General features: G+C 37.8%; 1 protein-coding gene across 1 annotated transcript in view; it reads left to right on the top strand.

Annotated features, from left to right (window-relative positions):
- Window positions 1-14,415, top strand: part of eys (EGF-like photoreceptor maintenance factor) — a 266,834-nt gene that overhangs the window by 34,394 nt on the left and 218,025 nt on the right. Inside the window, exons 6-8 of the mRNA XM_084736538.1 lie at window positions 2,035-2,149; window positions 6,856-7,015; window positions 13,402-13,506. Of these exons, the coding sequence (XP_084592664.1) occupies window positions 2,035-2,149; window positions 6,856-7,015; window positions 13,402-13,506 (380 nt within the window). The remainder of the gene's footprint in view (window positions 1-2,034; window positions 2,150-6,855; window positions 7,016-13,401; window positions 13,507-14,415) is intronic.

Genomic DNA, 14,415 nt, shown 5'->3' with positions numbered 1-14,415 from the left:
TAAACCAGTAAACCAGGCTGGTCAATACAAACTTAGAAACATTTTTCTTTATAGACTTCTACTAGATCACAGTCTGCCTCTGTTGCTCTCTAGACACTGAAAACTGTTTTAACAGCCACTAAAAATCCAGTTTTTGCTTCTACTGCCAGTCTTTGTCTAAATATTTAAACTTGTATGCAAACTGAGGTTGTACAGTCATAGATATACCTTGAAATACGGCTGTATAATATTTTCTATCTCCCATGTGAAACACATTTCTCACAGACAAGACAGAAATGGTTTTTGGTGGCTCTTCACTGGGATTTGTATGAATACGTTTCAGGTCTGCTGATTTGATGCTTATTAGACTTTACTTTGGAGGTTTCTACTCTCCCTCACAACTGATGCCAGATCACAAGTTTGAGTTTTATCTACTCAACATATACATTTAGATCATGGTTCCAAGACTACATATATAAACACTAACATTTTATATGTCACATGATGTTTTTTTAATATGATCATGATATCATGATAGGTCATAAGTGTTGTCTTTTCCTGGTTTTAAAAGCTACATTACAGTAAAGTGATGTAATTTTCTGGACCTTTCAGACTGTTCCATCTGTTCTATTATCTGTCTCTATCCACTTAGTCACCATATCCATATTACTGATGATTATTGATCAAAAATCTCACTCAATTAATATTTTGTAAAATCGCCAATAGTCAAAAATGTTGTCACAGTATTAAGTATTTTGACAAAAATACTGTGACATGTGTTATTGTCGATATTGCCCAGCCTGCTCATGGTTAGTTTAATCTACAGCAGTGAGTCATATTCTATAACATCATCATATGTTTGCAATATTTAAGCATTTTCCGTATGTTATTTTAGAGAAAATGTGTATACAGCTGGGCAATAATGATTCTAATATCTGGATATTTTTAGGCTATCCTGTGATATATGATATATCTTGAAATATGCATTCTAAAATAACCTGCCATAAAATTTTAAAGGAGAAATCTGTAATATATTGACTATAATAAATCATAAAGTGACCACGATGTGCCATCTGAGATTAAGGAATCATGCTTGCAAATTGACATCCTGTGGTGTCGTCCTTTGAAATGTCTGTTCTGGGTCAGAATAACTGGTTTTGTTTGTACATTTCATGCTAATTACAGTTCAGATTAATGCAAACTGTTTGCAGAATAACTTTATGAGTTATAAGAAATCATGAATAATATTTTAGAAGGAGTTGATGTTAATAACAGTTAAATTGATCAGTATGTTAGTGGAGTTTGGCAGACAGTGAGAGATGTTGGCTTTTGTTCTCAGGATAATGGACTTAATTTCACATTGACAGTTATAAACAGCTGATCAGCTTACAGTGCAGGACTCGTCCTCGCTTGTTCTTGTCAGTTTACAACCTGCAGTGTTCCTGCAGCCTGCAGAGTTTTCCTTGATTCTGGGGAGTAGTGCAGGACGAAACAACTCACTTCAACCATTGATCGTCTATTAAATAGGGTTTGAACCTATTTAATATACAGCCTGTGTCTTCAACTTACTATTTGGACTGCTGTACTCATTTTAGCACATATTGCTCCTTTAAATATTCCAAACATATGTAGACGCTGTAGATTAAACTATCCATTACTAGGGCTGGATGATATTGGACAGAATTAAATATCACAGTTATGTCAATATCGTGACACTATAGTTGGGATGACTATTAGTGCTTTCAAAAATATTAACACAGTGAGATTTTTTATAATAATCATGAGTAATGTGGTTTAAGGCAATTAATAGAAGAACTTGAACTGTCTTTACTGTAATGCTGCGTTTAAAACCAGGAAAAGAAAACTCTTTTCCATACCAAAATGTAACTGTGCCCACACGGTCTCGTCTCACCCATGTCTGTTTGACAAACCAATCATGAAGAAAACAAAATTATAACCACAGGTATCTTGTAAAAGAAAAAAAAAAAAAGTGGCTTGTTAGTGCTCAAGGCTCAGGGTGAATTGATTTTGATGACACTGACCTCCTCTTAACAGATGTTTGAGAGGCTTTTCCGGGAAGAATTGTGAAGAAATAATTGACTACTGCAGGCTGCTCAATATCAACTGCCTAAATGAGGGATTGTGCTTGAGGATAATTGGCGGATATCAGGTAAGTAATTCAATGTTTCAGTTCCTAATGAAATACAGGACTTGCATGCCCACAAAATATGACTCATGCTGCACCTTAATCACACGAGGACCATAACGTGAAGCAGAGATATGATACAAACAAAATTTTCTTAGTTTCAGTAGTGAGTTTTTTTTCCACTTTGTATAATTTGTCCTAAAGATAAAAACATCATAATGAGAGTAGTTCATTATTTTGATTGCCTGCAGTGCAAAAAAATGGCCAATTTGCATATGATACAATGTGTATGACGCTGGGATGTGATACCAGTGAACGGAAACACGTTTCACTTTCTGAATTAGACTCTATAAATCTATAGTTGCTTCATTATGCAGTGGAAAAAGACTAAATGATGCAACTTCTTTTAATGATATGTTGATCTGTAAATATTTTAACACCAAAGTGCAAATATGAGGTCTGTGGAGTGTGCACGTCCACTGAGTGGCAAACAGATGACTGAGTGGCGATGTTAGCGCTCAGCTTGAATGCCATGAAAACACACAAAAAAAACACATCTAAAATGTTAAAGAGCTGTTGTTGGATTTACTGAATAAACAGATTCAACAGGAAATCAAAGTGATCCTTTCATGAACTGACAAAAGCTTAGGAAAAGAGAATAAAATCGACCACTGCGACTGACCATTCGCTGAAGCCCTCCTGCAAAGAGCAACTATCCAGTGACAGATTAGGAGCTGTGACTAAGGCGATGTTGATGTTTCATGAGTTTGAACAGTTGCATCTTGTAGTCTTTAAAAAACCTAAAACACAAAAGCACGTGTGAGAAATGGATTAAGCTTTGTCTTTACCTGCTCTAATGTAAGCTGCAGATGTTAGCATATCTGGCTTACTAATGCAAGCTGCAGTAACGTTACCTCCAGCAAAGCCTGTGTGGGATACAGCTGCATGTGCATTTGCTATGTGGGCGTAGTGAGGAGGAGGATGTGGACTGTATAGAATCCAAGTGGGCCGATGACAGCGATGCATTGTACTCTGGCTCGCTGTCAGGTCTAAGCCAAGTTAGCTTAGCTCTTATCTTGGCTGTCTTCCTGATGGCAGTCTGGCTGGGTAAACATCTCAAAGTCCACTGCACTAATCTAATCCCTGCGCTTCCTTTTCTCATCGATCATATACATATATGTGTCGTATTTCACCACCGACCAATGTTTGCTGAGATATAAGCTAGCTGTAGCCTCAGTCTTAATGTTATATCATGTATGCAGCCGTATTTATTATTGTTTTAAGATGTGTCAGATAAAAATATTACAAAGTCAGCTGGAGGCAGACCTCTCAGCTGATTCAAGGAGTTTAAGCATTAGCATTAACTTACATTAGCTAGTTTTACACTCGCTAGTGAGAGTTATCATTTATGCCAACAAAATCCACAGTCGTCCCCTAGAAAAAAGCTGCTTTTATTTACTTCTCTGTGGAAGACTTTTGCTGAATCTGCCACCATCAGTCACTGTAAACTCCAAGTATGCAGTGCAAAACAAGACAGGTGTAGCAACTAAGCCAAGCTTCGTGAAAGAAACGGCTGTCATTTTGTGTCAGGTTTGCTGGGTTTGGGTAAAATCGTACCTTAAGTTATACACTGTACTGACTAGTGTTACTAGTGAATTAAATATTTAGCATCGTCATTTATATTTCATGCAACAAATGCGCATTGTATTGCATATCCTCAATGCTGCTGCATGCAAACGTGTCTCGCCAATAATGTCATAATGTAAAAATCTCTGTACAGACTTTTCCACATACAACTCAAATATTCTTTGGTGTCCTCATCACTTTAATTTTGCCAACAAATCCCACCTTGAAGTAACTTTACAACCAAGAGACTATTTCTTTGCTTTTTATCGACTTCAAAATCAGGTCAGTTCCTGGCCAGTTGTCAGTGTCCATGAACTGTTGTGTCTTTGGGAAGTTGTAAGGATCAATGTCAAGTCCAACTGCCTTTAAGATATGCAGATAATCGATTGTTCTGCTCCAGGTTTTGCAGTGTCCCTCTTAAAGGGAGCCATATTGCAGGATGTTTTGCCACTCAGTTGAACTGAGGGGGTGTGTTCCAGAGGGAAAGTGACATAGCTGTTTTTTAACATAAAATAGACTATTGAATGTCACAGCATAAAAGGTCCGTCTATCCGAGTACTATGCACAAGAAATCCTGTCATTAATTGAAATGAAAAAACAAAGAGAATAACAGACGTGTCACTGGTAGAAGATGTCTGCAGACAGCAGTAATCCAATTCTAACCCATTAATCATTGTGAGTATGTGGACGCGTTGCTCAGACAGACAGGTTCTGGTCTAATTTGCCTCTCTATTGCTCACTCTCCTCAAACGTCTGTATTTTTTACAACACCTGAGACTGCTCCGTAATGCCCCATAGCTCCTAATTATTCTCCATCAGTCTTGTTCCATTAGACCACTGAGAGTGTTCTTAATCTAAAATCCACTTTTAGATGCTCCGTGTCGCGGAGGGGGGGTCAGACATAATCAAAAAGTGTTGCTCACTGCAAATGGGCCATTCCTTCTTTTTTATGTTTTTATTTTTATTTATACCTTGATGTGTTTTTTTTCTTTTGAATGTGAAAAAGCAGTGGGCAGTTCATTAAAGGTAACTCACTCATTTCATTCCCTCTGTCATGAAGATGCTTTTAACAGACAGAATAAAACCAGAGGTCACAGAAAACTGATTTTATCGCTAGACACACAGAGCCGTCCCTTTGGACTAGAATTTGGCAGTTTTTCTTTGGCTCTCCATTCCAGCAAATTGGATTTGTAACTTAAAAAAAAAAGCATGAAGTACTCATTTCTAGCTTAAAGGGGTCAGTTCACCCAAATGAAAAAAATAAAATTTTCATACTAACAGCAGCTGCAGAGGTTTCACTGGTTGAGATCTCATCATTTAGACATTACACTTTAACTTGTTTTTTTAAGAAACAAGATACAAGAAACCATTTACAAGCTAATTTTCTTGTAATTTTGTTCTTATCCACAATTTTTCTAAGGTAAGATAAGATTTTACGAGTGGAACAGAACACCTTGTTTTCACTAACTGTTTGTCCAACGCAAGGAAACACGTTTGAAGAAAAAAGGATTATTTATAATAGTAGTAATTATCATTTATATAGAATTATTTGTTATAATTGTAATTAAAATATCTGTAGGTTGTTTAGCAGCTGTATTTTACTTCTGGGTAAAGCAAATAATTGAGTTTTAGAATTTAAATGTTCAAGTTGACCTGCCTTTAATTTAGGCTGCATTAATGCAAACTGTTGAAAGCAAAACAGATTATTAAGTACATCTGACTAAAAGCAATTCATCTAACTTGTTAACTTAATTTGAAAAGAACTAATTCATTTGTGTTACCAATCCAATTAATTTTTTAAAGTTGGTCCAACAATTCTCTTTTTTCAGTGTATATAATAACCATAAAATGTGTGTTCAGTGTATCACCTAGGGGTACACATTCAGCTGTTAACAGCTAAAGGTGTCATATAATTCTTCCCACATCTATTTCCTGCCTCACAACTCTGCTGCTTTTATCATCTTATGTTGAGCAGTTTTAGACTGTTGGTCAGACAACACAAGTGATTTGAAGATGTCTGAGGAGCCCATAAAAAGTTATCAGACAAGTCTAAATTATAACTAAATGTATAATTTCATGAATCATACTGTTTGTTAAATATTTTAAATGAAAGCATAAAAAGAAATATGAAGCTTTTTGGTTGGCAAAAAACAAAACAAAAAGAAAGAGATTTTAATTTATTTTCCTTTTCCACCAACCATTTGATTAAAAAATAACTACATTTATTCAACTCTAGGTTTTATTTTTTAGCTCCTTTATTCTCTCTTCAGTTACTTTGCGTCTCTCTGCTGACACGACTTCACAAGATGTTGATTTCAGTGCTGCTGAAGTTCTTCTTCTTGCAGCCTTTTCTCAAGGTGTCTCTCCACTTCTTTGGGCATATTTCATATCCCAGTGTCAAGCTGCAACTTGTTCAAAATAAGGCAGAAAGAATTTTAACAAAATTTGTTTTTATTGTTATGTACTCGTTTTAATATTGGTATCACCCACCTTTTTTATCTGTTAAGGATTTGATCCTGTTTTTTTAATTTCTCTTAAGCTGTGTTATTTCAGCATTCTTTTTGTTTTTCACTTTTCCCTTGTGAAGCGCTTTGAGCTGCATTTTATGTTAGGAAAGGTGCTATATAAATAAAGTTTATTATTATTATATAATTGAGAGAACTCTGTGAAGACACAGAGACTGGAAATAGAAGATACTGCTGAATCTATTTCAAGTCTATTTTTCAGTGCTGTTAGTAACATACTGCATTCACCTCCATAATATTGAGACAGTGGCAGAAATCTCAGGGCAGAATATCTCAAAACCTGAGCAAATTAAACCAAAACCGTCTGTGTGGGTAGATATAATTTTAAGAAGGGGAAAGTAGGGATTTTTCTAATTTGGGTGAACTGATCCCTTTATTTGAATATGGATGGCCACATCAGATAAACAGTGAGCAAATTGTTGCTATTTTTATTCAGGTTCCCCGAAAGTAAAAAGCCCACGAATCCCACACTGTTCTCCTAATAGAGGTGAACACCACCAAACACCCTGAACACTGAAAGTCTCCAACTTTATACTGTACACACCCTGATCTCAGGAATACTGTCCCGTCTTCCTGCAGTGTGTCTGTGCCTCGGGATGGACCGGAGAGTTTTGTCAGTATGTGGGCGACGCCTGCCTGATAAAACCAAACAGCTGTTTGAATGGAGCTACGTGCATTACAACAAGTCAGCCATCTTCCCCCCCACAGTACACCTGCAAGTGTCCCCTCGGCTTCACAGGTGAGATATCTGAGCTTTATTATCTGTTCTTGCCATGTTCCATCTGTCTGTGTGTTGGCAGGATGTCTCAAAGTAAGGATCGATTTGTACAAACCCTTGTGGGAAGGTTGGTCATGGGGCTTGAATGACTGATTGATGGTTGGAGGGAATCTGACGTGGAACTGGTATAGCTTGACGGTTACATGCTGTTGACACAAGTTTGTGTTCTTTTTTGACATTTATAGACTTTGGTGTTATGTAAACCACCTGGATAAAGCTACGTATCCACAATATGTGACAGTGTGAGTCAGACATACAACACAAGTAGTGAAGGCAGTCATTTTCTGAATCTTTTACTCTTTTCAGACAGTGAATCTGCAATCTCATGGATGACATTTGACAAAGAACTCTCTTGCTGAGAGCAATCTATAAATTATAAATGTCTCTTTTTTGCTTTCTGTCAGTATTTTAAGGCATAAAAACGTCATAAACCGATAAAGAATGGATCAGAAACCTATGAAGCCTATTCCATCAAAAGTGAGGAATTTGGTATCATGCTAAAATAAACGCATTTATTCTATGGTCACAGCTAATATTGGTTTCTGATTGGCTGGAAGGTTTCCAATATGCAAAGGAAATGAGTTCTTTGCATCCACCTTGTCATTATAGAAACGCCTTACTGCATATAGCTTACAAGTTGTTGTTAAAGGTGGTGGTTGATTATGGGATGTATCAGTAGACCCAGGTGCTTAACCCAGTCCAGAGGTGGAAGTCAGTCATGCATGTACAAGTCACAAGTCTTAGTCTTAATCTTAGCCGACTCCCAAGTTACTGGGGTGAGAATTAAGCAAGTCTTGTCATTAAAATGTAAAAATGATTCAAAGTCTGCTGCATCCTAGTAAGTTGGTGTGAATGCAGTGCACTATAAATCACCTAGTCGCGTTTCAAAAACAAAACGTAAATTCTCAATATCTTAAAAAATACATATACTTAAAAAATCAAGTCCTTTTGATTCATCTGCCTCAAGTCTAAGTCAAGTCTCAAGTCACGAATACCGAGTCAAAGTCAATCACACGGCAGCCATTTTTCTCAGTCATAATTCTCAGGGTGGGAAGCTCAAATGTCGTACTGCTGTATTCCAGGTTGTAAGTCGTTTAACAGTCGATAATCTGGTGAATTATTGTCATTTCACAACTTCTCAATTGATCAACAACTGAAAAGACAACGTGTAGTGAAAATCCATAGGGACTTCAGGCCATATTTCAAGCTAAAATAATATATTTGATAACCCCTTAATGTTAGCTAAGAATTGGCTGAGTGCTAATATGGTAGTTTATGGGTTGTCTGTTACTATCTGTTGTCTTTCAGTTGCCAATCAGCCTGGAAGCCATGAAATTATAATAGTTTGTCAGATTTTCTGCGTCTGTATGATTTATAATGTGAACCACAGTAGTATGACATTTGAGTTTCCCAACCCGAGTGTGACATCAGAGGAAAATAGTCACCCTGTGAATCTGGAGAATAGCTTATTTAGTGGACTGAAAGTATAATGTTAACAGTTTTATAGTGAGGGGTTTATTTACAGTAGGACTGTGAGTATTCACATGTGGGTTCATCCAAAGACCTCTAACACTGTATATTGATTGCTCATGGGTCAGCAGGGCAACATAATGAGATGGGTGGCCACTCAACTGTCAGATTTAGGCTCATGTTTGCAAGCATCCGCTCTGATTAATGTCTCTGAAGACTGAATCACAGGCAGCTCAAGGGCTGCTGTTCCATACTTGACCTCTGACTTCTGACCACCCTGAGGAACTGGACAAGAAAAAACTCCCTACAGTGACCATTACATTTTTTTATCATTAGCGGTATCAGTAGCAGCTGATGTTGCATTACGGCGTAGGCAACCTCAACAAAGGCTCCTACCTAATCCAAAAAAAGAAGCACTAAAACCAGCGCCTACTATGCAGGATGTAACGGAATGTCTTTAAAGTGCAAATTAAATTAAAAAATGAATATTTCAGGCCAGAAATCTGTGGCTGGCTTGTGATTTACAAATCAGAAGCCAGCCTCAGTTTCTAAGCAAAGGCCAGCTCTCTTGATGAGGCGATTTTTTAACCTTGAAGCTTATTTACCAGTAGCCTTGCCTGCTTGACATTTCTAAGGCCTGCTGCTGATTGCATTTAATCCAAGTGCTCTGGCAAACTGCTTCCTAATTAGCTGCCAGCTCGGAACATGGCCGAAACTTGTTAAGCTATCAATGACAACTGTTCTAAAAACAAGGGAACAAGGGAGATACACAGAAACAAAAAGGGTTGTTACAGAGTATGAGATTTAAGGGAAGAAAGTGGAACCCTTTTCATTTACCATGCTTTAAAAAGATTGCACAAAGTCCTAGAAATCATGTTGTTTGTGTTGTTGCTTCAAGGCCTCCCTGCCCACGGAGCATACAGTGATATTTTAGTAATGACAGGTTAATCTACAAGAACAGCGTGTAGTCCACTTTGAAAAATCAGTCCATACCTACACAACCTCAATTCCAAAAGAGTTGGGACGTGTAGAGAAAAACAGAGAGCAATGATTTTCAAACACTTTTTGACTTGTGTTCAGTGGAATAAATGCAAAGATAATGCAAAGAGAAAGACATATTTCAACAACATCCAGGAACGCTGATGGGTTTGCTGGGCCAATGCTCATCTGAGATGGACTGAGGCAAAGTGGAAATGTGTGCTGTGGTCTGACAAGTCCACATTTTGCTTTCATAAATCATGGACATCGTGTCCTCTGAGCTAGAAAACAGACAGCATCTGTGATGGTATGGGGGTGTGTTAGTGCCCATGGCATCATGGGTAACATCTGTGAAGGCCTCACGACTACTGAAAGGTACATACAGGTTTTGGAGCGACATATGCTGCCATCAAGACGTCCCTGCTTATTTAAGCAAGACAATGCCAAGACACATTTTGCACGTGACTTTGTAGTAAAAGAGTTCAGTACTAGACCGACCTGCCTGCAGTCCAGAACTGTCTCCCACTCAAAATGTGTGGAGAATTATGAAGCACAACATGCGACAACAGAGACCCCGGACTGCTGAAATCATATATCAGGCAAGAATGAGAAAGAATTTCACTTTCAAAACTATTTGTCTCAGTTCCCAAACCCTGACTGAGTGTTGTTAAAAGAAAAGGGGATGTATCACAGTGGTAAACACGCTCTTGTCCCAACTTTTTTGGAAAATGTTGCAGGCATCAAATTCAGAGTGTATGTGTGCAAAAAACAATCACATTAATCAGTTTGAACATGAAATATCATGTCTTTGTTCTGTATTCAGCTGAATATAGGTTGAAAAGGTTTTGCAAGTCATTGCATCATTTTGTATTTATTTACATTTTACACAATACCACAACTTTTTTGCAACTGAAGAAGAGAGTTGCAGACATCTGTTCCAAGAACATTTTGAGAAATTTGCTCATTTGTTTTTTTGCCAAAAGTATTTGGAGAAGATCGATACCACTCTCAAATCTGTGAGGTAAATATGAATTTAAAGCCATCACCCATTGACCCTTCCTAAGTCCCACCCTAAAGCTAATCGCTAATGTGGTTTTGTCTCTAGCAGAGACCATAGTGAGGGAGAGATCAGCATAATGCAATATTTAAACATCTCAATATTTACTGCATCACATTCTCTAGTCTAGACTTTATTTGTCCAAAAAATCGACAGTACGGAGCAACTCAGATGGTGATCCCTGCTGAACATTGTATATACCTCAGGGTGATGGTGGGTCAGCACAGTGTTGTTCCTCTCTTGTTTTATTGCTTAAACAACGAATGAATGGGATTTTTTTTTCCTTCCCCAGTGCACTATGGTTTTGGCCTATAGCGTATTTCCCAATCTAGCTTTAAGTCCTGACACACTCACCTGTCAGTCAGATAAGCCCTTACATAGCACTACACGAACAAGATTGTTTCCCTCTGTTCAAAGCTGAAATCCGTTGCCACTTCAGTAATGGAAAATTGTCTCTTACACCATGGCAGGTCTTAGTGACTGATAGAATTCATCATTTTCTGGCATCTTGGGATTTTTCCTTTGGAATTACGAGCCATGCAGCATAGAAAGGCCAATTTAATTTCGAGCTTTGCCCAGAAACCTCACTCTACTCCATCATAGATAACTCAGGATACATTACTCAAGCCCCAGCATTCAGGTTTCATTTTTGAGGGCTTTATTTTTCACAGAGCAGCAACTATTGGCATATCTTTTACCGCTCTCATTCATATTCATTTTTTGATTGTGTGGATGATAATATAAGACATGAAAATTAGACATGCAGTTGAAAGCAGTCATGGTCAAAAAGATCCACAAGTGTGCATCATAGACGAATTTGGAAACTATCTTTGATTTTTAACTGGAAAATGTATGAAAGGTTTTTGCATTTTGAACCTTTAAGAAATCATTATATTTGATTATTTCTAGACTTTAAAAACACTACACACACTGTCTAACCTAAATCACCATTATCATGATTAAAATTTCATTAAAAAACTTACAGACTACATAATTTATTTTATTCACAGCCATAAATGAGCGTAGGCATTTCACAGATTTTAGTAGGACAAATTTGTATAATTTGCTGCTGCACAGCGTGGCATATTTTGTATATAATGACCTGTAGCAACTAGCGTGCAGATGATATCAATCATAGTGTTTGTGCTGTAGCATGAGGGTGCCGCTGTCAAGAAGGGACTTTCACTGCATGTCATTGCTGCTCTGTTATTGATGATAGGACATTTTAAATTAATAACCTGCACTGGAAGACACCCACCCCCCACCACAGCGGCAGAACTAGCAGCTGCTGAGGCAGCTGAGCACCAAACAAATCTCCTATCAAGCAACCTGCATCCCCCACCTCATCAGCTCGCTTCAGCCGGGACAGGGCTCGTTATTAAGTGTCCATTTTCTTAACAAGAAAGGGAGCCTGTCCAACCAGGGGGAGATTCTCTCTAACTTATCTCTTATTTCCAGAGGCTCACCACCTGCATCCTACAGCATCTTACTAAAGCAATGTCTGAGGCTAATTATTGTTTCAGAGGAAAAGAGTTGCAGACAAATCTTTAAAGGACATTTTGGGAAATTTGCTTATTAATTTTCTCACAAAGTATTTAAAGAAGGTTGATACCACTCTTATATCTGTAGGCTAAATATAAAACTACTGCCAGCAGGCAAGTTACCCTTCCTAAGTCCTGCTCTTTTTTACTGTGTGCACCAATTAAAGGTTTTGTGGTCAGATATACTCTGCGATAGGCTCACCTATGTTGAAAAGAAAACCAAACATTGAAGATGGATGCAAGATGTTGCTGAGGGAACCTACACATATATTCACATCTTAGCTTACGTGTCATTTTTACAGAAAAAGGAGATCAAGATTTGTACTATTGTTATTGGAGCGCAGAGCCAAAATGGGAGGGACTTTCAATTAAGTAGTTTACTGTAGCACAGCATAAAGACTGTAAGCAGAGGAAACAGTGAAAAACAGCTCTCAAGACTCTGCTTAAAAAATCTGCGCACCAATAGAGAAGCAAAGTCACGCTGCTAGCGGTGTGCCGCATGGGACCTAACTTCATTAAAAACATTTGAATGGTAGTCAAGGGTGAAAGACAAATAATCTTCTGTTCCTGTTTGAATTCTACAGGTGATATTAGGTTCTTCAGGTGATATTTGTCAATTTGAAATCTAATTTTGTAAGACAAGAACATTTCAGTTTGTGATCGGTTTGTTGTAGTTTGCTTTTGTGTGAAACCGTTCAGTGAACGTCAGCTTTTGGAGGGAGAAAGTCTTGACATCACATCTGCAGTTTGTTGTCTTTAATAATTATGCATCTTCACAGTCTTATACTTCAATGGTTTTGTGATAAAGTGCAACCTTCTTAAAATTGTGTCCAGCCTTTATGTAGCTTAGCATAAAGAAGCAGGGAAAACAGCTGACCTGACTCGGTCCAAAAAAAATCTGCCCACCAATACGTTCCTGAAGAAATAGTCTAACCCACTACTAAAGCTAAACCACTGCTTGTCATTTTAAGCTAGCTGTTTCCCCTTGCTTCTAGTCTTTTTGGTAAGCTAAGTCAATTCGCTGCTGGGTTTAGCCTGCAGACATACGAGTGACATCAATTTTCTTAATTAACTCTCAGCAAGAAAGGGAATAAGTGTATTTCTCAAAATGTTCAGCACTTGCACATGTATAGCACTTAAACTGTTGAAAGTGTGAGTGTCACAACACTTAGTAACACTTGCCTGGGTGACACAAATGCTTATGACACATATAATATGTTATCACTCATGAGGAGCGCTCTGTGAAGATGGTAATGTGATACAAATTGCAACTTCTTTTTTTTTTTAACCTTTGTTCTCAGGAGCAAACTGTGAGACCGAGATCAACGAGTGTGAGTCCAGCCCCTGTCAGCACAATGGCACATGCTCCGACTTACTAGGACGCTACGAATGCCAATGTCCTACAGGTATGTTGGGCTGTGGCCAGAGCTCGAGCTTTGTAATAACATTTTAGTGATACAGTAGCTGCTGTATTTGCTGTGGTAGCAGGCTGTACTGCAGACCTTTCAAACTTGTATGCAGTGAATGTGGCTTAAGATCCTCAGCCAGGGCGCCTCTGGTCGTCTCACTGTACGCTGAAAACCAAAGGTGATTAGCCTTTGCCAGCGGCGTCCCCAGACTGTGACACATCCTGCCTGAGGAAGTTAGGCCAGAGAAGTCAGCCTGATTTAATTCATCACATGAATCATATTTCTTTACTTTAACATAAATAGTTTTCTATTCTTGGGTTGTTGTTTTTTTTTCATTAAAGGAAAAATCTATAATATATTTACTGTAATAAATCGTATAATGACCATGATAGTCATCAGAAATTAAGGAAACAAGTTGAAATATTCTTAACAACAGTGCAGCTGTGGTGTCCCACTTTGCAAATTTCAGTTCCAGGTTGGAGTGACTGTTTTTGTTTGCCTGTTTCAGGTTTATTAGAGAATTGAACAAACATTTGCCAAATGAGGTGGTGTCTGTTTGTGAGTCAATAATCATCAAAAATGACCTGGTGTTACAGATGGAGGTTGTCAATAAATCAAAGTAAAAACAGATTATTAATTTCAGGGGGGAAAAAAGATATTCTGAGAAATAAGATAAAAACACTGGAATATACTGTACACCTGAATATAAACATCTGGGATTTACTCTTGATCAATTTTTGACTTACGAAGATGGAACTAAAATGTTGGCAGATTCAGACACTCACAACTTTATGATGCATATTAAATGATGCTTCAGAGATATTGGACTTTGAAGAATATAAAATAGCAGACCTCATTCAGGATAGAGCTGCGTGCTGTTTTTAGGCATTCATAAGTTTGCTCCTG

The sequence above is a fragment of the Lutjanus erythropterus genome, chromosome 14 (assembly GCF_056507025.1).
Source record: "Lutjanus erythropterus isolate fLutEry1 chromosome 14, fLutEry1.hap2, whole genome shotgun sequence".
Taxonomy (NCBI): Eukaryota; Metazoa; Chordata; class Actinopteri; order Lutjaniformes; family Lutjanidae; genus Lutjanus; species Lutjanus erythropterus.
Note: the sequence above shows the minus strand (reverse complement) of the source record. Positions and strands in the feature narration are given on the sequence as shown.